The sequence below is a fragment of the Hemibagrus wyckioides genome, linkage group LG03 (genome assembly GCF_019097595.1).
Source record: "Hemibagrus wyckioides isolate EC202008001 linkage group LG03, SWU_Hwy_1.0, whole genome shotgun sequence".
Classification (NCBI taxonomy): Eukaryota; Metazoa; Chordata; class Actinopteri; order Siluriformes; family Bagridae; genus Hemibagrus; species Hemibagrus wyckioides.
This window is the reverse complement of record NC_080712.1, coordinates 11,737,037-11,763,798: the sequence shown is the minus strand read 5'-3', so window position 1 is coordinate 11,763,798 and position 26,762 is coordinate 11,737,037. Positions and strand designations below refer to the sequence as shown.

General features: G+C 38.9%; 1 protein-coding gene across 6 annotated transcripts in view; it reads left to right on the top strand.

Annotated features, from left to right (window-relative positions):
- LOC131347259 (sorbin and SH3 domain-containing protein 1) overlaps nucleotides 1-26,285 on the top strand; it is a 48,771-nt gene extending 22,486 nt beyond the window's left edge. For 3 of the 6 annotated variants that reach the window (XM_058381251.1, XM_058381245.1, XM_058381255.1), the window contains 14 exons: nucleotides 5,793-5,842; nucleotides 9,217-9,392; nucleotides 12,759-14,165; nucleotides 15,366-15,451; nucleotides 16,347-16,514; nucleotides 16,688-16,734; nucleotides 17,739-17,853; nucleotides 17,938-18,063; nucleotides 18,603-18,797; nucleotides 19,314-19,862; nucleotides 21,332-21,430; nucleotides 21,913-22,097; nucleotides 22,595-22,701; nucleotides 22,908-26,285. In XM_058381251.1, coding sequence (XP_058237234.1) covers nucleotides 5,793-5,842; nucleotides 9,217-9,392; nucleotides 12,759-14,165; nucleotides 15,366-15,451; nucleotides 16,347-16,514; nucleotides 16,688-16,734; nucleotides 17,739-17,853; nucleotides 17,938-18,063; nucleotides 18,603-18,797; nucleotides 19,314-19,862; nucleotides 21,332-21,430; nucleotides 21,913-22,097; nucleotides 22,595-22,701; nucleotides 22,908-22,975 — 3,378 coding nt within the window. In that variant the 3' untranslated portion in view covers nucleotides 22,976-26,285. Of the gene's footprint in view, nucleotides 1-5,792; nucleotides 5,843-9,216; nucleotides 9,393-12,758; nucleotides 14,166-15,365; nucleotides 15,452-16,346; nucleotides 16,542-16,687; nucleotides 16,735-17,738; nucleotides 17,854-17,937; nucleotides 18,064-18,602; nucleotides 18,798-19,313; nucleotides 19,863-21,331; nucleotides 21,431-21,912; nucleotides 22,098-22,594; nucleotides 22,702-22,907 lie in introns of all 6 variants that reach the window. The other 3 variants (XM_058381256.1, XM_058381257.1, XM_058381260.1) reach the window with 3 other exon arrangements.
- Nucleotides 26,286-26,762: the final 477 nt, after the last annotated feature.

Sequence of the window (26,762 nt, the reverse complement as noted above, 5' to 3'; positions counted from 1 at the left end):
AGCTAGTTTCCAAGTTTGTGACTCATTTAATTTAATGCTAAAACAAAGCAACAAATTAGTGTTGTAATTTCCCCACAGTCTCAGTAGCTCTGTGTGCCTATTTATGTTGACTGCTAACGTCTACAACCTGCTAATGAGCAGATTAACAAGCAGATTATTAACTAGCTACTAAACAATGCACAAAAGATATGACTTTAACATTTGTAGCAGCTCTACTTTGTGACACACTGTGACAAACAACCTGATATCCAATATACATTTCCTTCTCGATAGCTTTTATTTGTTGGCAAGGATTCTAGGAAGTCTTTCATCAAACCTTCAGACATGATTTAAAGTAAACAATCCTGCGTTTCACTAAAAATCAATTATTACCATCATCTCCATCTTTTTAAATGTGTTTTGAATTAGAAGAATATTGAGCCATGGTGTACTGTCATCTGAAACCAAAGATCAGAATAATTCAGGTTGAAGTTGTCTGCTGTGCTCATGCTTGCTATTCCCATGTTGTGTTCAAAACAAACAGGGTATAATCACCCTGGAATATTTTATCATTTAACCCAGCTGCTCTGACCATTCTCCCATGACCTTCCACTAGGATGCGGTCAGCTTTGTAATGATTAGGCTTTTATGGATTCTGTTGTAGGTGTTTTATCTGTCCTTGATAGCAGAGAGAGGTAAAATTTTGACCTGCCGAACACACGGCTTGCATTTGATGTGGGAGAAAAGGCTGTCACTAGGCTTTCAGTGGCAGGGTGTCTGTTCAGCGTTGTCAGCAACTCAGCACCTGTGAGTTGATAGCACACTGGTTCACACTTTGGCACAGTGACATGTCCTATAGTAAACCCCAAGGTGATCGGGATGTAGCGCTTTTCACTTCTTGATTAGAAATTCCAGTGAGAAAAACAGGCATTTTTTTATTATGTGTTTTTCAGCAACTTCTTTCCATAGTCACACCCTCAAAAACACGTCTCTGTTACAAAAAGCCTGAATGCTAAGGCAAGAAAGAGAACTTTCTGAATTGACTTAAAACAGGATTGTCTTCTTTTCCTGCTTCATATGATGTTGTTGGCTCTTTTATTTTATAATCCAGTTTACAGAGGCTAGGGTGGAATATCTCCTCTAAGAAGTGGAATATCTCTTCTGAGAAGATATTTGTATTGACATCTCCAAGAATGTCAGGGGCTCTTATTGCCAATTCTGACTTCTTGCCAAGCCTTCTGACTTAAAAATCCCCTCTTGATTTACTATCCTGTTTACTACTTTGCTCTTATGCCTCCTGGACAAACTGAACTGTACTTAATAGCTCCACGTTGACTCACATTTATCCTGTATAACTTACAAGCGTTCAAAATTCCCATTACATGAGGGCTGCTGAGCAGCAGAAATTAGTGGTGTCTTAACACAGCCATTAAATGTGGTGTGTGGTGAGTTAAATCTTAATCCTTTGAACAGGAAAATCACCAAACCATACTGGACTCCAGCTGTCTAGTGCTTTAGCCCAATAGCTGCTGAATTATTATGCCTTCAGTTACATGATGCAATGTCTTATTTGCTCAGACGTTTGGTATTTAACACCGGCCTGTCATCACTGCTATCTGTAACCTCAGCACTGAGTCAGTCTCAGTGTCCAGACATCAGTATGAAGTCCATGTCTCTGTCCTGATGGGACTGTCTCACTCTTCCCGACAACATGTACCATGTTTGGAGCTCACATATTTCTCCTGTGTATGTGGCTGGATGTGAGAACGATACACACGCTGATGTATTTGTGAAGACGCCCTGAATTAGAGTTACACTACATGGGCCAGTGTGCTTGAGTCAGACAGAATTTTTCAGCAGTTTAGTGAATATGACTAAAACATTAGACAAGTTTATGTCGAGGTTATAATTACATAATTCCAAATCTAATATTAAATTTAATTTTGCTAACAGTTATACACAAACTCTCTTATCAAGAAAGTGCTATTTTCCGAACCAGGTCACACAAGGGTTTGTGTCTGGGCTATAAGCTTTTTTATTCATATTATATTCAAGATTACCCTTAAAACATTTTCAAAAAAGGAAAAATATTAACTGGTGTATATTGAAGAAAGGTTTTTACTAGCCTTATTAGCTATTTTGCCCATGTGAAAGATTTATATTTCAAAGTAAAAAGCACACAGGTATGTGAAAGCACTAAGCAAAATAAAATGCAGGGGAAAGCAGAAATGTCTTCGGCTGGGAAAGAAAACAAGCAGCTCAATACTTTAGTTAATGACTTCCTGTCTTTTTGTTGAGGGCATTATAATGATTTCGCTATTTCAGGAGAAGATAAGGACTGTAGTTTTTATTAATGCTTATAATTTGCCAACTAGCTGGCCATATGTTATGACATTATGTTAGCTGCCATTTTTAGCCTTGTTAATTAGGTTTACAGGAAACCAAAACATGGAGCTGGGTAGAACACTGGTTCTTCCACTTTCTATCTATCTATCTATCTATCTATCTATCTATCTATCTATCTATCTATCTATCTATCTATCTATCTATCTATCTATCTATCTATATTAGTGTATCAGTATCAGAAGTAATAAATAAGTGTTATTTTAATTGAACAGATTGTTGAGACATGAAGAAACTATGCAAATGTTTACACGGTATTTCTGACCCCATATGGAAGCATATAGACTACCAACACTGATATCAGGTGACACATCATTTAGGGCAAACACCTGTTTGTGCTCGGTGTTTATGTGTGACAGGCGTGACTACTGTAGCCTGGCGCTTGTCACTGACTCACACAGTGGTGTCAGAGATCCACACAACCTCCCCACCCCACGGTGATGCACAACCTGAGGCTAGTCGTCATGTTTACCATCATCTGGTATGCTTCCACCAGTCCCACCGCCCCCCCCCCCCCCCCCGTTCCCCCATGGTGGCCCTTTTTTCCTTTCTGTGGCATGTTTACGGCTATTTTAGGTCAGGGCTATTTATAGTGGTCCAGCTGTCAGGGCAAAGGAATTTAACTCCCGGATGATGTGGAGACAATGTTAAATGGTGGCTAATCTTTCATACCTCCTGCTAAGTGATATTTAACATCACCTCTAACAGCATAAGGAGACTATTAAGGCCACTCAAAGTTAAACACTTAATTAATAGATGCCTAATAAAAGAAAGAAAAAATACAGATTGGCTTTTATATTTAGTCTTACAAAGCTAATGTTATTTCTTTTATTATAATTAATTGAGAAGGGGAAGATTCATTTTGTGAAGTCTGGGAAGTTTGTTGCAGTCTTCTATTCTCCTGATAAAGTTAAGGGTTTGAGATGGAAATGAAGAAAACAGCTTTCCCATGAAGTATCAAATACTTCTGAACTAGGCATTTATTTAACACTTTATTTATTCAATTCATTTAAGAGATTGTATGTGTTACAAGTCTGATTCATGACAGTTCACTGATTCAATGAACAATCTGCTCCATCTACATTACTTTTACTACACCGTTGTTCAATTCTTGAATCTGATTGTTCTGTATTTCTCTTCATTTAGCAGTTTTGGAAGGAGACTCCAGTGTTAGCAGTAAAAGTAGTCAGTGGTAAAGATGTAACCTTTCTGACACGAGATTATTGCTTTGATATGTAGAGGAATAAAACACTACAGGGCATGACGTCAGTGAAAAATAATAATCAGCTTAATCACCTTTGGAGAGGCACAAGTAACTCTGCTTTGCTGCATTATACAGCACCACCTGTAATGATTATTAATGACTATTATAGCCACGGATACATTTGCTGTATTGTTCGGTATATACACATATTGCTATTTCACCTGCCAAGCTTGGGAATGTTTTACGCTCTGGTCTTCTGGTGTTGTAGACGCGTTGTCATGCTGAGGGACAGGATGATGAAGTTTGTGTGTAGTTTGGCTCAGCACTTCAGGGAATGGCAGCCAGCTTGTGATCTCACTCACATGTGTCAGGTCAATGGTCAGTCGCAGGCTTACATAATCATAGGCGAAAGGTGAAATTCAGTTTAAATAGACATAAAATCTTCCATGGGTTTCAGGGAATTATTTTCTTTTCTTTCATCTGATAAACTTTAACTAGATGAAGGAAGAGATTATTTTTTCTCAGCCTGGAGCAGATTCTTAATTGTCGATGGTAGGTGTAAGTGATATGTAACGATTGTCTTAAGATCCTTTACTTCTACATAAACTAACAAAATTCCTGATTTTAATGACTTAAACTCCTTTTCATTTTACTTATAGTTATTGTTCGTAGTTAGTGAATAACATTCACTAAGATTGTGTAAGATTCTAACTGAATAAGCTGAATTAGCCAAGGGGTTAAGGGGTATGGAGTGAAGAATCATTTCTATTTACGTCCTGTGTTTTTAGGAAACAGGGGACCTTTTAGTCATGAGGCGAAAAGCAACACAGCTTCCAGAGCTACTTGTGCATAAGTGATAATTATAGCTTGATAAGAGTAAAAGTGGATTTGTATTTATTGTAGTTGTCATAATGCCGGAACGATTTAATGTAATTGACTTTCCCTTTCTTCTTGTTTGCTCAGTGTTTGTGCTATCTTGGTTTCTGCTTCAGATAAAGCCCTCATGCATGCTTCCTGTTTGTGTTTTTGCTGCACCAGCACCAAGCCTGATTAAACACACTGGTTCCCACAAGAGTGTGTCCCGCTTCTCATTTGCTTATGACAAAATGGACATATAGGATGAGAACAGGAGAGCCCTTTTTCCACTGATCTGAGCAGCTACATATATCAGTTGCCCTTGAAGAATGAAACTTCTGGAGCATGTGAGTTTATAAATAGAAGAGTCTTTAGACCTGCCAGATTGAAATTCTAATACAAAGCTTGACATTCATGCCCAAAGGTTATTTGTGACCTTTCTTGCCCCGGCAACCGGTGAGACAGACGTAAGCACCGGGTACATCTATTTATCTGTTTGTTAGAGAAGGAACGTGTAACTGGGGGTGTGTGAACACATAAGCCATATTCCTCCAAAAGGGACATTAGCAGATCATGATTGGGCAATCATATTTGCAAACAACAGTTGTGCTTTTATCCCGAGGTGCGTTATTTTTGTGCACTGTGACGTCCACATGGGGAAAAGCAACAGAAACAGTGGCCTAAAATTAGCTGGCGCTAAACCATTCAAAAGGCAGCAGCCTTGCTGAGTGGCTGTCTGTTCTCTTCCGTTTGGATTTGCTGCCTGGTAATAACGGCCACCCCCACGTTATTGGCCCGGCACAAGTGCCAACAAGCAGGGCCAGAGGAAAACTTCCTTTTGCACACTATTAATGACACCTCTGCGAATATGTGCAGGATGTCAGATATGGGTTTACGCAATGCATGCTATTCTGAAAATGTGAGTGTGTGTGTGTGTGTGCCTGCCCATGTAATTTGGCCTCCTTCCCACGCCAGCTGGTTAATTGTCTGCCAGTCTGGTCAGCCCATAATGAGAGTGACTCCATAGCAGACAATAGAGAGGATGGAGTAAGAAACTGAAGCTGATTGGATGAGCTGCTGACAGCCCCCTCCCCACAGAACGCTCACTAACCCCACCCCTCACTTCCAGCCGCTTGTTTTGCCCCTAACTTGCATGCGGGACAAAATACTCTCTGGCTTCCCTACGCTACACATCGTCCAGAGGACCTTACGACTTTGGGCTTTGAACACAGGAGACTGAAGTCAGAGGCGGCTGTGAATTTGCCTAACTAACGTGCCCTGTCCTTTTCTAACTGCCAGAAGTGTTGAGCCTGTGGAGCTATCAATGACTTCTTTGTTTGGTTTGTTGCAGAGTGCCCCCTCTTTCACTCCCTTGGAAACAGCCTCTGACCTGCAGCAATAGTAAGTCCACTTTCTGTTTTTTCCCTCTTTTGTCTGTACATTCTGCATGCTCATCTCCTGTTCATTTCCAGCGCTCGTGTAAAAGAATAGATGTCTGTTCTCAGCAGGACAGAGGAGACCACCGCTGTCCCCCCACCCCTCCTGTTTCCTGAGTACCTCCCAGTAATACCAGTACAGCTTGACATGAGCGTGTGTGCGTGTTTTAGGGGCGTGGAATTCACTGGATAGTATGAGGGAATGGATAGTATGTGCTGATTTATTCCATGCTGAGGCCAGTGACTGAAAATAACACCTGGATGTATTTTGTGGAAAGATAAGGGAGCTCATATTCAGCCACTGGCTTTGTAAAAATACCACAAAACCCTGATCTCGCACATAGAGGAGTGCAGGTTTTTTTTTTATTAGGCTCATGTTTTCCATTTGACACGGTTTTTAGAGAGCAGTCACACTACAGGGCACATTCTTACGTCTCACTGCTTTGTTTATGTCTGTGTTGATTTCTGCCTCTATTGGGACGAAGTTAAAAGAAATCGTAGCCTGCCACAGCCATTGCTTTTATTGTTCTGTGGTCTAACGGTAGAAAGTACTACAAACATCCCTGACAGCCCATGGGGAGAACATTCCATTCCTGTGTTAAAACACCCATGGTGCCATGTAGGCCTGCCTTAAAAAATAGCATTAAAGGGTGCAATTTAAATGCCAAAGCTCTTATTGTTTTCTATTTAGACACCAGGAACTATATTAAACTAGTAATTTTTACATTGTTGTCATATTTATAGCCAGAGCGTCATTGCGATTTGTTTATTGTCTTGGGTCAACATTATAAATGGTAGAAAATGATGTCTGGGTAATTCTACCATTTTGAGCAATCCATTTAAGTACCATTTAAAAATTTGTGGCATTGGTTTTCGAACATTGCCAGTGATGTTTAGAGGATGTTTAGCTTTTTAAAGGTTTCATTGTTTTCTTTCAAAGCCACATGATGTGGACACCAGTTTTCTTGTTATAAACCATGAGACCAGCTAGTCTTCTGATCTAAACGGGGGAAGTGGAGGATGATATGCTTTCATATGGTCCTTCCTGAAATGCTATGGGAATTGAGACTGAAAACCAGCATTTTTGTAGTCCATTTTTAGAACTATGCAGTATTTCTGTCCAGTGAAGGATCCATAAAAAGAGGCTGAACCTTCCCCTGTATTGAAAGTCTGCTTGCTCCTTGTGTGTGTGTGTGTGTGTGTGTGGAGTGAAGTGTGACCGAGCTCTAATTCTTACGTAAATCCAGTAATATCATCTCCGCTCTAGCAACTGGCAGGCAGGCACTCAGGTTCCTCAGGCGTCTTGGCGGGACACGGATAGTCACCTCATGCTGTGAAACAGCTGATGTGTTCTAGGAGTTGTCACTATCCTCACGTATGTGTCAGTGTCACTTTTAGTGCTTGGTGTAATCAGCCACTCATTACAACTCATTACTTTTAGATTCTATGAGGTTATACTGATTGATGGCAAAGTCAATAGGGTATTTAGAGCTGTCTGATTCACTAGGGCTTTATTAGATAGTATACACAAATGCCCCAAACTTTAAATACACTACAGTGCAAAAGTAAATCATTTTATGCATACTTATTGGCATCAACTGAACCAATAGGTTTGCATAAAATGCTCTATTTTTACTCACACTCATAAATATTATTTGAGAAATAAAGCCTTCATCTGCTTAATTAATACCAGTCTTTGTTAACTGTGCAATTTTACAATTGACAAATGAACAAATTCCTCATTTAACACACCAGATTCTGTAAACTAAGTTTATAAGTACCTCTGTTAAATACGTCAGGCTGCCATTAAAGATAAATAAGGAGATTTTGATGGAAAAAAACAGGACTCTATCAGTTGAGTCTTACTGCTGCAGACATTTATTCCTTAACATATGATGAAAGGATAAATGTGATGATACATTTTGTCATGGTCACTGCTTTAAAACTGCTTTCAGAATGCCTAAAACATTAACCGACTTTTTTATTGCTTACAGTCATAAATTGGTAGATATTAAAGTCTTTCTTTTTTCCTCCCAGTTTCAGTACTTTTTGTTCTTTCAGCAATACAAGTATGTATCAAGTATCAAGTATCAATTTTTCCCTCCCTTAACTCAAATTGTTTTGTTATCTCGTAAAACCACTCAAAAACATGTTTATTATTATTCCATTTTATCAGGGGGATTCATTTCAGTTTGGTTAAAGTAGAAAAAAGAGGCACAGTTATAGTTGTAGTTTTATGCAGTTCTAATGATCTTGCAATACCCAACACTGTTCGAAGATTGTGTTGAAAAGGGCAAAGCGAAACAGTAATGCTTTTGTTGAGTTGTAGTTCAGGAGAGTTTAAAATGTGCAGAACATTTTAGCCTGAATGATTTTAGCATGCATGCTGCAATGAAAGGAGGGTGTGTTTGAGGGATGTGGTCTGACTCCGCACTCATTACACTGGTGAATAAGCAGCCTTCAGGGATAAAAGTGCAGCAGACCACTGACCTCAACTTAGAGCCTGAAATCATTCATGTGCTTTAAACCTACTCTCAAATCATTTGTTTATTTTCTTCCTGTGTGTATTTATATTTAGTTTAAGTATACGCTCACATTTTCCACCACTAAACAGATCGTTTTATAAATGCATTCTTTACTGTAACCGTTTTTTTTTATTATTATATAAATCTGGGTCTCTCCAGAGTTTGACATATTTACTGGTCTGTTGTGTACTTTTATTACCAGGATTGTTTATTGTACATAATCTAACAGGCTCATATCCAAGACAGCATACTCTGGGGGAGCATCCATGGAAAAATATGTTCACATTTACACCATGAACCCCATGTGGGACGCTTTAGACACATTTTTGAAACGTTGAACCTCTGGCCTCTCAGGAATGCTTGGATGAGGGATAAAGCATCTGTTTCTGTCTCATCAATATCAAGGTTCAACCACTCAGGCTTGAAAGAGAGCCAGGTGATTCGCTTAGTAGGCATTATCAGAAACCCATTAGTCCCTGAAGGACTAAAAATAATTCCTAGCATCACCTGTGGCCAGGATATAGGTCGATATTTATTGGTGATAAATTAAAAGTCCTTCTTTGATTGTGCCAAGACTTTGAGCATACGTTCTTATTGACCTGTTATGAATAATATACTATCACTATAAATATATTAAAGGTGATAATATTATATCTAATGTATCCTAAATATGATGCATTTGAAGAAACCTGTCAACAGGATGCTTGCTTTTAGCTTTCTATTTCTCCTATGTGATAAAAACATAACACTGTTTGCCAAGCAGGCATGTAGAGTGTATTTGATTATTTTTGTCTGTCTCTCTGTGTGCTGCCAGCCCGACGTGTAAACCGGGCCCCAGTGTGGCGGGGAAGGAGGGCGGCTCGGCTGGCGCTGAGCACGCAGCTCCAGAATGCGATCGGCACATTTACAAAAGTGTCCTGGAGGGTGGCGACATCCCACTGCAAGGCCTGCGAGCACTTAACAAACGCCATCCCAGTACTTCTTCGAAAGGTAGGATCCTAGCCTTCGCTCTCCATCAATGTCCTTGTTAAACCGGAGTACAAGAACGATAACACTAAAGCTCCTGTGAACTAAATTATATGCCTTGCCTGTGTGTGTGTATTTCTAGTAATCCTGCTTTGGATGCATATACGTTAGCACTCGTATTAATGGTCTGCTAAGCTGGAGCAGTGAATAACTTCTCATTTTAACCCTGCTCATCTTATCATCAACACATTCCTTTTCCACAATATCGCTAAAGCAGCACTGCACATTTGTCTTCCTGTGTTCCCTTGAAGCTGACAGTTTTTTTCACACTTGACACCTAACAGATGTCTGGCCTGACCTTTAGTCACCAGTGTCTCAACTGGAGGCTGTGTGCTTTTTGCTTTTAGATCCAGACATACATCTGATATAGTGTGTGCTGAATTATGCTCAGTGTCTCTGGTCTTTTGGGGTATTTGGAGTAAGACATTAGAGACTGACATTATACCAGTATGGTGTGCCATTATAGATAGTGATAGACATTAACAATCCATCAACTGCAGAATCAATACACCATCAGCAATGTTAAATCCATTAACACCTAACATATTTGAAGATCTGAAGAATTGAATTGAAGAACGAAATAATGAGCAGTTATTTTATCCAAAGATAAATGTCCACTTAAATGAGCGTAAATAACATGACACTGAAAGTTGATGATCAGTTGAACTCAGGTCAGTGGGTGAAAATATCCACCCACTGATTTACGAGTGTCTCGCTTATAAACTTCACCAGAAGAACATATTAATTAGGTTTATATTCAGAGAAATATTTAACATTACTTATGCTGTATAAAAGTTTATGAAAGAGTTTCTGTGAACAGTCCGTACTCTTCCAGCAGTTTCTTTACCGAAATAATTTCATACCTGTGCTGTTACGTGCGATTTAAGGTCATGTCGTCCTCTTAATGGCATTCCGCAATATAGAGAGCACTGATTTTGGCTTGTACACTTATCATACCCTGAAGTTTTCACATCACTCTGGAGACTGACGCCGACTTTGCTGACTGCTCCGATATGGAGTGTGAAGAAAAGCTGGTGCTGCTGTAGATTAATGTGCAGATCTGGTGTTTGTGACTGGAGCCGCGGGGGTGGGATGGACATGCCGAGCATGCAGAGATGCCAGAGCATGAGGAAGTCAGCTGTCAGACTGAGGTCAGAGGATGGAACAGAGTTACACGTGACCCGGGGGAGGTTTGAAGGGTGGAAATGGGGTGCACAAGGGGGGACGAGGACTGTTTCCTCTAATAGTTTACACAGCACTAATTATAAGTCAGAGGCAAAGCAGCTCACTCATGTGCTCATTGACTGTCTCCATGCTAGTCAAAGATAAGTCAGTATGTATACTTGTGTTATATTCCGCCAAATTCAGCAGAGCAGTCAGTTTTGTGAAGACAATATTCAAAAATATTGTGCATCAGGTTTCTGTATGCGGTGGTGTAAAGTGCACAGTGATGTCTTTTATTCATACATTCTTTCATTGTCAGTATCCTGGTCAGGGTCGTGGTGATGTTTAGTCTTGTTCTTAATTATTCTGGTATATATATTAACTAAGAAATAAAACACAACAGGGCATGCCATTATAGAAAAATAATAAACGTTCCCTTTATTACAAGTGACCACCTCAAAGTTGATCTGTTTTCCTATAAGTCTGGAAATGCATTATTGCTTTTATACCACAGCTTTTTGCCCATGGTCACAACTGTTTATTTTTATTTATTTTTTTAATGTTATAATACATTTGTCACAAAACTTACAAAATAGCACCTATAGTCGGTTGTTCCCAGCCTCCATTTTTCCCTCTCTGGAAGCTACTAAGACAAAAAATGCAGCTGTCAGAGCCATAGAAAATGAATCACCTCCTGACCAATAAGAATGAAGAATTTGGTATAAGTTACATTATGCTCCCTCTTACAGTAATAGGTAACATGTTAACCTTAAATATGATGTGGGACATGTTATCAGCTTGATAGATGTTTGGGATGATCTTTGCATCTATGCTGGTGTTTCAGAAATACTAGGTTTTTGCCATTACTTCTAAACACTAGTCAGGTCCTCAGTTTAGAGTTTAAAGACTCTAATGCAATATAAGCTCCTCGAACAGCAGATGTGCTTACTTTCCTCATACTTTAAGCATGCTTTTTTCCTAAACACTAAATGTGAGCAATTTTTCTGACAAATATTTTATTAATATCTTAAATTTTTTTATGTTTTCTAGTAAGACGAGTTTGCTTTGGCTAAAGTGTAGGGAGGGAGGTTTAATGAGATCACATAAAACTTTGGTTCAGAATTAAGTCGCAAAGACTTATGGAAGCCATTAGAGAGGCGATTACGTAAGTGTGTTACCACAGCTGACAGTTTGCCTGACTTACTGATGCACTGGAGACTGTGGAAGGGGTCATAGAAAACCCATGTCAGCTTTATCTGGAAGAGACGTTAGAATAGGAAACAGTTGCATCTGTCTGTTGCAGCTTGTAAAGCCAAATCCCCACTGCATGTGTAGCGATCAAATGAGTTTAGTTTGGCTTAGTCAGGAAGCAAACAGAAAGGGAATTCATTTCAATGTAAACATTACCTCAGCTGGAGCTTACTCGATACAGTGAGTATATTATGGAATTTATTATTCTTCATTATTCACTGCCACGAGCTTGATCGTCTCTCTGAAGAGTGAATCTTTGAGAAGCTGAAAAAGGGAAGTTGGCTACAACTGAGGATTTATGGCTTATGTATGGTGCAGTTTCAGGAACTGCTTTGCACCTTGTGTTTAAAAAAAGTGGCTTTGGAGGCCAGGGGCTGTGCTGTTTGCACTAATGTGTGCATTCCAGAAGGAGACTGTGAAAATTTATAGCGGGAAAGCATTTTATTATATTTAAGAAGCCAGTGCTCTTTCAACATTTGGCACCAGTTTTGTTTTTGGGTGCCAGCTGAGGTGGTTAATCCTCTTAGTTGAATTTTTTAAAATATATTACATTTATAGCACTTTATTTTTCATACCATTGCATCATAGTTTCTTTTGATGTATTTCATGTGTGCATGGCTTTCTACTCATGGTGTTTTTTCAGCCGTTAGGTTCAAAGAACAAAGATTTTTTTGACTTCTGGAAAAATTTGGAAGACAATATGAAAGCACAAGATGCTTAACTAGAGTGTCTGTGATCTGTAGCTGATTAGAACTATTGTTGTACTCTCTCCATGTGTTAATATGATTTATTATTTTTTATAATAAATTAAATATGCCATTGTATTTGCATATCTGTCTGTCTTCATGTAGTGAGAGAACAATCTAACCTGCTGTTTGTTCTGTTACCCTGCATGCCTGCCACTGGATTATAAAGGTGGGAATGGCTGCGTGAATTCACCATGCTCCTCTGTAAATGGTCGCTCAGTTCTTGCCAGTAGCACACTAGGTACTCAGAACAAGACTAAAAACTCCCTATCTGCTGCCAAAGCCTGCATTCCCCAAATCCTCCCCTCTAAGTTCAAGCCTAAATTTGCCCCTTCTACTGATGAGAACCAGGAGAGGAGAACTGAGGCATCGGCATGGGCCAAAGTGCACAGCTGTGAGGATCTTCAACAAGAGCCATGCCTCTCAGGAAACGATGATACAACAGACACATATCATGAGCTCAGTTCAGACACCAAAGCCAACTGTTTGCGAGAAACTGTTTGCAGAAGTAGCACGCCTATCCAAAATGGGCCTTTCAACGGAGCTGTAAGGAGCACAGCTGAATTTTCAACCCTGTACCGGAACATGCATCATATCGAGAGGCCGAGATCTTTGGGCCTCAGCCCTCATGCCAGTGTGCGTAGCTTGGCCTCACTTTTTGAAAGGTCAGATGCTGATATCACTGCTGAGCGATGCAGAAACATCCCCCGTCATGCCGTCAGTTGTCGCGTGATGGAGTTTGAGCGTATCATACAGTGCTCCAACAGCGCCCCGACACGCTCTGCCTCCATGCCTACACTACTCAGTGGCTCTAGCCCCTCCCATAGCCCCGCCCCTGCAGCTTGTATACTTCAGTCAGCTCTTTCTGCTGAGTCTTTAATAACGCCAGGGACAGCACATGTAGACAGTTGCCCCTTAGAGTGTGCCAAGGAGCAAACACCTAAAGAAGAGACTCCACTCTCAGAAAGTCAAGAGCCAGAGGTGTGTGTTGTATCTTCTAACAAGAACCATAGCTCAAGAACAGACTTACTCTCACACACTGATGGCAAAATAGAACTGAAGGACAGCTGTGTGCAAAATGCTACAGAGGAAAGTCCCTCTCCTGGTCTCTCACTTTCTAACACTCCAATATCAGGGCACCACCACCACCACCACCACTACCACCACCATGATCATCTCCCCTTCCACCTCAAACCCAGCAAGTGTAAAGGCTCCTGTCCTGCCTCCTACACCCGTTTCACCACTATCCTCAGGCACGAGCGTCAGCAGGCCAGCAGCTGCCTACCAGAGAAGAGATCAGGCCCTCCCACAAACCTGTTGTTAATGGGTCCGGCACCATTCTCCTTACGGAAGTCCCTGCACAATCTCCAGGCCAAAAAAACTCTTTCAGCTGCAAAAAGCCTGGCCAGAGATACTGCAGAGAGCCGAGCTCTCTCATCCAGACTGCGACCCATCATCCCCCAGCGCCTGTCCTCTCTCGAGGTGCTGGAGAGGCTCAGTAATGGTTCAGAGGGGACCAATGGCGATGACCTCATGGATGCCGAACGCTCAGATGCCAATAAAAACCACTGTGGAGGTGGCTATGATGAGAACCTCTCGAGTGTCACTCTGTCCATGCTCACACTCAGCCATGGCTGTATTTGTGGTCACTCATCCCCCTTTGATCCCTCTCTACTGTCTGCTCTCCTTTCACCACCGAGTGACTTTACTTTCTCCATGTCAGTGGTGTGCAGTGTGTGACCAACTTTGTGTGATCTTGTGGCAGAATGACATTATATTCATCTTAATTTCTTCGGTATGTGTGTGTGTGTGGTATGAGGCAAAGATCGTATCTCAGTTTTAAATTTCCATGTAAAGAAATTCATTTCATAGCAGTGATGTCATGTATTTGTGTAAATCTCAAGACGTTTACTTAAATCCAAAGATATTTGTGTAGTTCACTGCTCAGTCTTAAAGTAAACCTGAAAACTGGACACTGGACAGATTTTGCCTATAAAGCTACCAGGTTGGAAATATTATTAGAACCACTTTTCAATTCAGTGACAACACTATTACAGCAAACAACATAATTATGAAACAAACTCATAACTGAATGTAATGTTAAACACCATATTCACTGAAATAAAAACAAATCTAATAAACCATTTGTTTTAGAGTAAATTAATGAATTTAGCCTTGATCGAGTGTTATTGGTGGTCTCGCCTGCATACCCATACAGCTATTCCACTTCATATGGATGAAATGATTGTTAGTTTTATTTTCATTTATTTTCACTCAGACATTCAATTCCACATGTCACTGTGATCTTGTTGTATTATACATTTGCACATGATGAATGTAAATGTATGTTATCTCATATTTAATATTTCAGTTTCTATGATCTTCTTAGCTTTTTTGGACCTACAATGGCTTACCATCAAACATTTCCCACTGATAGACATTAACATTGGTTTCTACAGTGTATAAGTGTTTTGGTTGCAACCCAGTGGTTGCAGCACTGAATGCAGCATGCAGACTGTGGTGTTCACATAGTTTAGTGACTCATTAACTTTGTGTGCTCTTTCTAACCGCATTAACCATGTCATATCTTTTTTATTACTGATCCTCATTAACATCTTCATTACTGGTGCAGTGATGGTGTTAAGAGTGTGGTGAAATAGTAGCTGAGAGTATTTCCTGATTCTGTTCTCTCTCTTCATGCTGAAGAACACTAAATTCATCCTTTAAGCTTTAGTTATCAAGGGAACAAAGAGTTACTTTGCTTGTTCTCAAACAGACTCCGAATCCTCACAGCCGTTAAGCCAAGGAGATCAAGGAGAAAACCCAGATGAAGTGGCCCGCAGACGATACGGAGACAAAGAGGTACAGCTTCATTACTTCACTTCTGCTTCTCTTCATACAGACTTTTATGACTTGTTATTAACTGCTTATCAAAATACTAAAACTGTACTTACAGTTCAGATTATTTCATTATATATTTTAATTATTTAGCTGCGTAGGAGTACTGGTAAAAATGAATGACAATGAAAATATCCTCTTGACACATCACTCATTTTGTTGCATGTCTTTGGAGTAACATTAAACTTCACACACAAAGTGTTAATTGTTGTTATTTTGTACCTTTTTTAATTTAGTGTCCTAAATATAACATTATACTGTATTTTTACTTATTATTTACAGTTCACCCAGTTCTTACAGATTTTTACATTTAACAGAGAAAGTACATCTATAAATAAATAGAAAGGCTAAAGATAAATTATTCCGTCAGAGTAGCTTCAATGGTAAAATGCTCTGTCTTCCTCAAACTAGCATTATTCATGTGAATGTTTCTCCCAGACTAACCTCACATCTGTCAAACCAGCCGTATGATAAAACTGAACAGTTTTGTTTAACAGACTGTATAACATTTCAAAAGATATCTGTTCCTCTCATACTAGCCTAAAGCTAAAAAATAAACAGTTCTCTCTAGCGTTATGCTAGAACTGAAGGCTTTATGAAACAAGTCTAATACTAAATGTAAATGTTTCTCTCACACTACCTCTATGCTAAAGAAGGAAATAAGATAATTTTATCCTTTAATAGATTTTATTTTGACATTTGAACATAATTATATAACTATAATTAGATAACATAATGTCTAACGTAATTGTTTAGAATTTTAGGTATGTTTAATATACCTCTGTTTATTGCCTTTATAATCTCTTACCCACACTGAGACAAATTATTTTCAAAACAATGGCAATTAATTTATTTCCAGAAAATTCTGGAAGAGCAGAGACGTTTGAAGCGGGAACAAGAGGAGGCAGACATCGCATCACGTCGGCATGCAGGTCTAGTCCTCACGCATCAGCAGTTTATCACCAATGAACGCTTTGGGGACTTGCTCACCATAAACGACTCAGAGAAGAGGAAGTCCGGCCCAGAGGTGACTGCCTCCAATAGCACCAAGAAAGTAGGGCTAAAACTCTTTCCCAATATTTAACAGCAGGACTAGCTACATAAATTATTATGTATCACATATATGATTATTGACTAAATTGATGATGTGCATCATGTTCCAGATATAACACTGTGTGTTTGGCTTGTGTGTGTTTACAGAGGACACCTGCCCTGGCTCTGTTTAACTTTAAAGCAGAGACCTTAAAGTGAGTATAGATATTAATTTATGCATGATGTTAGAGTTAGTTTGACTTTGTATCAGTGATAGACTATAGCTTTAATTATGTCTGGCTGGTACAGTTGATGAGTAGGAAATAAAACACAAAAATACACATTGTTATAGGCAAATAATCAGTGATGAGGTTACTGTTCTTCACACCCTGAATAGCATTAAACCTCTTATACCACAGCAATTTACCAATTGCATTTTTATAAATTAACAATAAAACCCATACTTTTTAATTTATTTATAGTTAATGTTGTGGAATATCACAGTTAATATCCAACAGCCTTGCTTTTTGGGAGAATATACCCCATAATATAAGGATTATACCCCATAATATGGGGAAGTGGTAGCTCAGTGGTTAAGATGTTGGACTACTAAACAGAAAGCTGTAAGTTTTAAATCCCTGGACTACCAAGCTGCCCATGTTGGGTTCCTGAGCAAGGCCCTTAAACCTTCAACTGCTCAGATGTGTAAATGAGATAAGCCACTCTGGATAAGAGTATCTGCCTAATGCTGTAAATAAAAAAGAGAAATTGCAGCTTGTAATATTATTAAGAAACAGTGAACAGTTTTCGGTTTTAATTACAGCTTCAGGCTGTTACAGTGTCCAGACACACAAAAATGCCAAATAAACATCTGCTTACAGAAAACACATCACCCATATTACCAACTCAACATTTGCAATTCATATGACACATCCCCCACATAAGTACTTGTATAATTTTTTTACAGTAGAAACAATCATGTATTAGATGTGAGTGTATTGCTATCTGAACTACTTTTATAGCAACTGTTATCCAAACTTAATCAACACTTTCTAACCAGTCAGAGTCAATCATTCATCAGGACTGTGCTATAATGAACTGTCAACACAAATAGTGAATTTAGGATAATAAAAAAATGACACACTGTGCATGAACAATGTTACAAAGCTAGAAAGAGTTTGTGCTGACTACCTAACCGGACTTCACCTCTCATTGTCAGGGAGCTGCCATTTCAAAAAGGAGACATTGTGTACATCTTTCGGCAGGTGGACCAAAACTGGTATGAAGGAGAGCATCATGGTAGAGTCGGCATTTTCCCGCGTAACTATGTTGAGGTATTCACACTCACTTTGCTCAAGCTTTAAAATATTCCCATTGAACAAAATGAGCCTCATGTCATGCTAATCACTTTTCTTCAGCTACTGCCCCCGACAGAAAAAGCCCAGCCCAAAAAGAGTGCTCCAGTTCAAGTGTTGGAATATGGAGAGGCCATCGCACGCTTTAACTTCACTGGGGACACAGCTGTCGAGATGTCCTTCAGAAAGGTAACCATTACTTTACGTCAGTGTAGTGGTATAGGATTATGTTACATCTGTGTGGGTCAAAACTTCCAGGTGGCCCCAGGCATTGTGTAATGTTGCATTGTACATATACAGTGTCTTGTAGGGTTACACAACATGGCCAACATGGAATTGTGTAATCAGGTTGTATTGCTACACTCTGTGAATGGGAAATGCCTGGAAATAAACAAAGTGCAAACAAATTTGTGAAGGAGTACCTTGATATAATTATACATCTGTATTATTTAGTTAAAAATATGTAAATCAATAACAATTATTGTTTGTCAGAGAGCTGTTTTGCACATCGCTGACTACGTATTGATCAGTCATTCAAGGTCAAAACTGCAATTCTGATTAACACTGTATTGTATTTATTGTGCTGCCCTATCGTCTTGATGATAGAGTTGTATATATTACGAAAATTATATTAAGGCTAATACTCAGACCTGAAAATGTTACAGGTCTAATCTCTCCTGTGACTATGTGCTGATTGATTATTCTTATTTTTGTTTCCTACACTACAGGGAGAGCGGATAACACTCATTCGTAGGGTGGATGAAAACTGGTATGAAGGAAAGATTTCAGGCACCAACCGACAAGGCATCTTCCCAGTCACTTACGTGGAAGTGCACAAAAAGCCTCGTGTTAAAAACGGAGTGGACTACCCTGATCCTCCCCTTAGCCAATCACCACATCGCAGCACAAACGCCTCCCCGCAGGTGAGCGCCACCTACAGGCCTTCTCACACCACCTTAAATGCTACTTAAATAAATGTTTTTTTTCTGCAGGCAGAGCTATGGCGTGGCAGTATTTTCGACTTTTTTTTTTTTTCCAATATCAGATATTCATATACTGATTATTAATATCAAAATAATTTATTTAAAAATATGCGTAAAATCTCTCCTTGTGGTGTGTGTGCACACATGGGAGTTTTATTAAAAGATAATGGGAATGTGTCTAAAATTACCTTTTGGTTCTTATTTCCAAAAAAAAAGAAAAAATCACATTGTATTCTAATTGTCAATTTTAATTGTTCAAGAAGGAAAGGAATTAATCATGTTTCATGTTGGAAAAATCATTTTATTTTTTTAATCTTTTTTAAAATTTTGATTTATACTAAACAGTCATAGACACTTTCTTTCTTTCGTTTTTTTATCCTTACTTTCAATGTTTAATGCCTTACACTCTTTTGCCTCTGTATTTTCTCTCCTTTTACCCCTTTCCTGACCTCAAAGCCGGTGCGTACCCGTCTCAGCACCTCCCCTCTCCCCCTGCCACGCTCACCACGCCGCTCAGTCTCTCCTGAGGTCCATGCCATATCTAATGAGTGGATCTCCCTCACAGTAGGGGGTGTGAGCTCTAGCCCCCCAGCTGCCCCAACTCCTCCTCTGCCTCCTCTGCCCAGAACTGCCTATCGTCTGGGTGAATATCTGCCCCCATCACACTCTGCCAGCCCTGTGCCCCCCATCACTGGCAGCCCATACTACATCTCGCCGATGGCCTCGCCGTCCAGCTCGCCACTTCCCCCTCCATATCCACCCCGGCCTAACTCTGCCACTCCATTCCTCACCTTTACCCCACCTCAGGGGGAGGACTTCCTCCTTTTCCCTCCTTCACCACGTCTGTCGCGTAGTCTGAGTCCGTGTGGGGGTGCCGGCATGGAAGGATGGCTGGGTGGAGCAGGAAGGCTGGATTCAGAGCTGCAGGAGGGTGAAGGGGGAGAGCTGGACAGGGTGGGCAGCTCCCGAAAGGCACTATGCAGCTGGAGAAATAGTCCAGCAGAGGTATCTCCTGCATGGTGTGCAGTGCTTATTCCAAGTGCAACCTGTTGCTAAAACCAGTTATCACTAGTGTCAGCTTTAGACCTAACAACTCAATTAAAGGAGCAGTGCCACGACTTGCTGGTTATCTGGTGAGAGTTTGTGTACACATTTGAGGCACCTTATGGATACACGTTTGTGAACGGAATGGCTGCATGGAGACTTTCGAGTGTTATAACACGAATATAAAGAAGACTGATATGCTGTTAAAACCTGTGGTAAAACTTTGCATGTCAAGGTTTAATCATGCAGTATTGTTTTTTTGAAAATTTTCACATTACCTGTATACATAACACATTACCTGTATACATACTGTATAACCTGTGCTAAAAGACAGACATAATCATATCATAATGTGTCATGGATGATATCACATGAGGAGGTTATGAGTTGCTATGATAGTTTATACCCAGTGATATATGAAAGTCTGTACACCATTATTTGCATTTGTTATAAGGATTACCATAATATTGCCATGAAATCTTATATCACAGACAATATGATACATGCTTTCTAAAGAACTGCCATATGAAATGTAATTTCTGATTGACTGGCAGATTTCCATTATTTTCTTTTGGACTAAAATGCCTATAAAGTAAATCACAGCTCAATCACAGCTCATAATTAAGTAACACTTTAGACTAGGCCTATACTATATATAACATGCAGAGGTAAAGCTTTAGGAAACAACATGAGAAAATGGATGAAATGTCTTTAAACTGAAAGGAATAATTAATAATGGAAAAACAAAATAATAACAAAGACATAGATACATAATGGCCTTCAGTAATGTGTATGACAGCACTTATTGAAAGCTAATATTACTGCACTTTCCATTATGAGGAACTAAATATATACAACTCCTCTGCTTTTTCACTGTTGTCTTATAAATGAGATAGCCCGTGGTAGGAAATAACAAGGCTCCTGCTTTTTCATTTGTTTGTTTGTGGGGTTTTTTTTAGATAGTCCATCATTTATATTGGATGACATACAAAACATACCATGACACTTCTGTGATAAGGTTATGTTATTCTTTATCAGCAAATCTATTTTATTTCCAAAGGCTGAAGTATGTGTGCACGCTGATGCTACAATGAGCTCCTCCACTTTCCCACTGTCTGGAGTGCCTGAGGGTGAAATGTGAAATGCTGGTGTTTATATATTTGTGACTGCAGCAAGACATTTGTTGGATGTTACTGACTCACATTCCCTTCCACAGCGCTCTAATGTGAAGCTGTTGTGAGACACAGACCATGAAGCAATTGAAGAATTAATGGTGCAGCTAAAATCTAAGCTATAATTGGTCAAATATAATATTTATGATGGATTATGATGAAAACTCAGGAAAACGTTCCTTGCTCTTTTATTTCCAGAGATGGACAGTATGTTATGTAGCCTAATGGTTGGTCCAGTAATGTATTTTTTTTTAATAGCCTTTGAAGAATGAAGGAGATTACCATGGCAGATCCTCGAGAAGTCCAGTCATGTTATTTGACATCCAGGACAACAACATGAACGCCAACTCATTCACGGTACCTCTTACAGAATCCACACAAAAATATTCCCAAAACTGCAAATAGGGCCGTTAATGCTTTGATTTAATGTACCCAGATGTTTTATTAGGAAAAGCAATGTAAATAGTAATATTTAATCTAAAAACTAATCACGTTCAGTCTCATCTCCATCTTTCTTTCTATATTTTCTAATCTTTAAAACTCATTCTTATATCGCATGACAGAAGTGTGTAATCTATCCTCTATAATTCTAATTTTTCCTTCTGCCCACGTGCACTCACTCTGTTATCTTACTCTTCCATGCCTCTTCCCTGGATTTTCTCCCCACGCCCCGGGTTTCCTGGTTTTAAATGGACAACCCTTCTTTTCCACCCTTATTACTCACCGGTCTTCCATTCCTACCTTCTCTAACTTGCCCGTCCTTTCCTCCATCTGACTGACTGACACTTCCTCTCGCTCTGTGGATCCTCCTCCTGTTAACCCTCCTCCTCCTCTGATAGGAGGCAGTGTGTAATGAGATCATGAATATTGCAGAGACCTCGGTGAGGTACTGCAGCACTTTGTCCCGCCCTTTAGACTCCGCCCACAGATTGATGCCCCACCTCAGTAAACGCTCTCTCATCATTTCCCAGCAACCCCAGTCCCAAAGCAGCAGCCCTGAACCTGGACGCCTGAGCTGCGGCATGTGAGTAACACCAATGTTGATGTTAGTATGTGCATGTGTGTGTGTATACACTATTATTTGAATGGGATATGATTGCTGTGATATAGGTCTGTTATGTAACACAATTATGATAAATGTATAGCTATATAAATCTATACAAGTCTATAAATGATCAGTTTCAATAAATTTCTGTGATGGAGTGTAATGTGTTTCTGTTGGTCTGTAATGGTAATTTTATGGGACTTGTTGTTTCGAAGCATTGCTTTCATCTGATTCCAACAATGGCCCTGTTGTATGCTCATATATATATATATATATATATATATATATATATATATATATGAAAAATCCTTTATGCAAACTTTAGTAATCTGATAGAAACCATTACATCAATTCCCATGTCATAAAAGCCATTAGAGATTTTTCCAGCCAGCTACCAGTAACAAAATACATATAGAAACATTCTATATGAGGTCTGTACTGACATTATAATGTAAAGCCTTGATGTGTGCACGCAGATTCCAGGCTTTGTACAGCTATGTGCCACAGAATGACGACGAGCTCGAGCTGCAGGAGGGAGACCTTGTGAACGTCATGGAGAAATGTGATGACGGCTGGTTTGTGGGTATGTCAGTAATCACAGTACTGGATAGTTTACTGAACTGGCCTCCTTCCTGTATTACACAGTTACAGCATTACTAAATTTGTCTGCAGAGGCCTTAGCACAGCAACACACTGCCCTGTTACTAATCACATGACTGGGACTTATATATGTGTATATATATATAAGCACTGCTGTCTCTGTGTGTGTGTGTGTGTGTGTGTGTGTAGGTACATCTAAGAGGACAAAACAGTTTGGCACCTTCCCAGGGAACTACGTGAAGGCCGTTAACTTGTAATATGTGAAAACGTCTGATCTGTATGTAGAGATTCTAACACTATGTTAATAACGCCTGTGTGGGTGGAACACTGTTACTGATGAGCTCAAGTGTATGATTTCCCCCCCTTTTTTTTCTGTCAGTATTGTATCTTGCCCGGGTGAATGTCCAGGTATGTGATCGGTAAGGTTTGTAGCATGTCAGCATTGTGTAGTAAAACTACAAGTATCAGCTTGTCAACTTTCACACATTGTTTCATATACTATACATCACTTACATTTTTATTTTTGGTTCTATTTAAATGTTCATGTCCATAGTGTTTTTTTTGTACTGAATCACATACCTGACATTACCACAGCAAAAACTCTAAAACAGATGAAACAGACTAGCTGCAGTATTGTAGAGGGTCAGAATGTAGTTAATGGCACTTAAAGGAGGGTACCAGTGTTGAAGGGTAAAGGACCGGACAAGGGTCAGCAAAAACAAACAAACAGGGAAAAAAATGGTTTTATGTAACTTTATGTGAAAACGAAAAGGAGTTTCAGACTCACTGTGTGTATTTTGAGAGCAATATAGATGGTGTGGTTGAGTTCCTGTTGAGATGTGAACCACCACTGGGACTGATATCACTGAACTATAGGCACTTAAGTCTGATGTTTTGGGGATCCAGTGTTTTATTTATCACGGTTGCACATGACTTTATTTATGAGCGTATATCAGCTGATAAAAGTGATTCATTTTAAACCTGTTTCAGAAAACAGATGGCTGTCTGCTGAGGTCTACCTTTTTTGTTGACAATCCTATTATTTTGGATATATTTATGCTTTAAAGGTCAGGAGTAGTCAGGATCCACCAAAATTCCTTCGAAACATTTGTGCTCATCTTTTATTTTAGGCAAACGCAAAAAAAAAAGAAAGAGAGGACCTTCTTTGATTGTCTCTCATGTTTCACACACTGACAGTCCTAATCCTCCATCTAACTGAAATGAATCTGTTACTAGACAGAAGAACTGTCAGCATTTTTGTAAATGACTAAGTCATGTTCAGTGAGAAGTAATATTTTGCTTTCAGTTTGGTGTCAGTAGCTGAGCACATCAATTAAAATGACTGTAACAAAACACTCAGTAGCATGACTAACGTTTGCCGTTAAAACTGTACGTGCAGTTAGAGGATGGAAGTCTTGCAACCAGAACGTATAAAATACCAGTCAAAGGTGTGGACACGTCGGCTTATATAAAGTTTTTCTCCCTTTTGATACTATTTTTGAAAAATAATGAAAAATAAAACCCCACAATTAAATAAAATGTGGAATTATACCATGAACAAAAAAAAGTATAAACAAAGGAAAAGATCAAAACAAATCAGAAGTGTTTTATAATTTATTTAAATTCTTAAAAATATTTCTAGACAATCTCAACACAGCTTCACAATAAAAAAAAGAACATTCCCAAAATGAAAATAATAAATGAATAGTAAATAGTTTTAAGTAAAAACCTACTTATTAATACATTTGATTCAGAAGTAAATGTGTACACAGATTAAATTCCCTATTTAGAAACAGATTTTATCCATACGCCTTTATGGAAATATCTTTAAAGGTAAAAATATATTCAACTTAGTGTCCAAACTTTTGATTAATAGTGTATTTCGTTGGCTTGTGTGCTACAGCAGTGTGTTTAGGGTCAAACAAGAGGCAGAAAAAGTGCTGCTGGGAGAATCAGGCCTTGTTTTTCATCCCTACGTTTGAGCGGGAAAAAAGATAAGAAATAAAAAAAATACCTAGACTTCACAAGGTAAAGGATAGATGTGCATTAAAAAATAGTTTAAACATTAATAGAGAACAGGGAATAAATGAATATTTTAGGAACATAGATGCTATTTTAAGTATAAAGCAGAATAAGTTGATGTAAATACAGGTCATTTTCTCACTAGTCATTTAACATTTCGACCTATTCATGAAATGTTCTTATTTTCCTAATCCTGAACATATAATGTGGATGAAACTGGTCCTCCTAAGAGCACATATGATCACCTGCTGTACTACACAGGCTTGTGGGATAAATCTAAATCTATTTTTCGTCTTTAGAAAGCTGGGAGCATGAAGTACAGCATGCATTAACATGGGTTTAATCCAGATGTGACCGCAAAAGTGTTGTAAGAAATGTCGTACCTCCGTCCTTCCTATCTTGAAGTGCCATTTATATGAGTAAGCTACATTAGGATAATTTTTTTTAATCTATATACTAAACATCAAGCTATTTATGATAGTTTAGTTTCTTCTGCTGTAGCTGCATTTTAGTGTGGCGTAGACTGAATAGGAAGAAAACAGAAATGATCGCTAACTAGACATGCTTGAGTTTCGACCTAGTGTTGCACCTCTGACAGCCATGAAGTATTTTGGCTCGTGAATAATGTGGGCTGAATACTGTTCCTCAACATTTTATAGTGCATTGCATTCTATATCATGCCACAAGGGGGCACTGCTGAGCATGTGTGGAGCGTGTCACAGGTTTAACTGTGCTCCTAACAGACCCACATTCAGTATTTATCATGCTCTTGGCTACTAATACAGTGTATATCATTGTCTGGCTGTAGCTATCATCAACCTTTAACCAACTGAAACCCTGATTAGATTCACAGAAGTTTTTTTTTTTTTATTTTTATTTCCATTCGACTGTATGAACACATCATGCGGTATGAAAGACAAGCAAAAAAGAATATAGTGTCTTGAGAATCCTGAGACGAGAGAATCGTACTTGTAAATATGTATAGTATGAAATGAATAAAATATTTGAAGTCACAACAGCCTCTAGGAATATAGTTTATATAACAGGAAGAGTTTTAGGAAAGCACAGAGAGATGCTTTTGGCGCACGCGCTCGGATACGAATGAATGACAGATTTCTAACACTGTGTTAGGATCCAGATGCCTTTTGTCTCACAGCTTTGTTAACCGTGCCTCGTTTTTTTGTGTTTATTATTATTATTATTATTATTATTATTATTGTTGTTGTTGTTGTTGTTTTCCATTTTGCCTTGATACATTGAGAAGGAAATCCATGTTACTTTATAGGAGATGATACTTTACCAGAAGTGTGTCACGGGAGACAATTACCAAGATCCTGACTGCAATCACTGGACATATTCATAAAGAGTGTGACATATTAATGCCTGTAGTGATCTTCCACACGCAGAGGCTCTCACATTGCAGTTAGATGTTGTTTTCCTTTATTTGCGGTGCAGTTCCAGATAGAATGTTGGATTTAAACACGCTATTTACTGCTGTGATTTCATTATTATGCAATATTTAATAAAATGTATTAAAGCTCTTGACTGGTCTGATTTTTCTTACTGACTTTTCTTGGACAGTTTATTTTAAACAGTCAACAAAAAGGATTCTTTGCTTTGTCCTAACATGAGAGGTTTAGAGGTTTTACCTCTCAGAAAAGGTTTCAAGTACAGTGGCTTTGAGATAAGAGAACATTTTACCATCTATAGAACTGCTGAGGAATACTTTTTTTCTAAAAGTGTCTTTATTTATTTCCACACATTGTGTCTAAATGTGTCACATGTCTACATTTTTTATGTTTTTCCTCAATATATCAATATATTATCTTCCAGCATCCGTACTATGACAGAAGCTCATAGATGCTTATTTTGTGTTTTTTAACTATTGTTTAGAAAAAAAATCCACCACCAACAACAGTAAAAATGTATAGATGAGCAATCGCTTCAAAAAGTAATTATTAGTGCATTTCTTATGTCTTCCATCTAGATTTTACAGGTAAACATGTGACTAACTTTTCATAA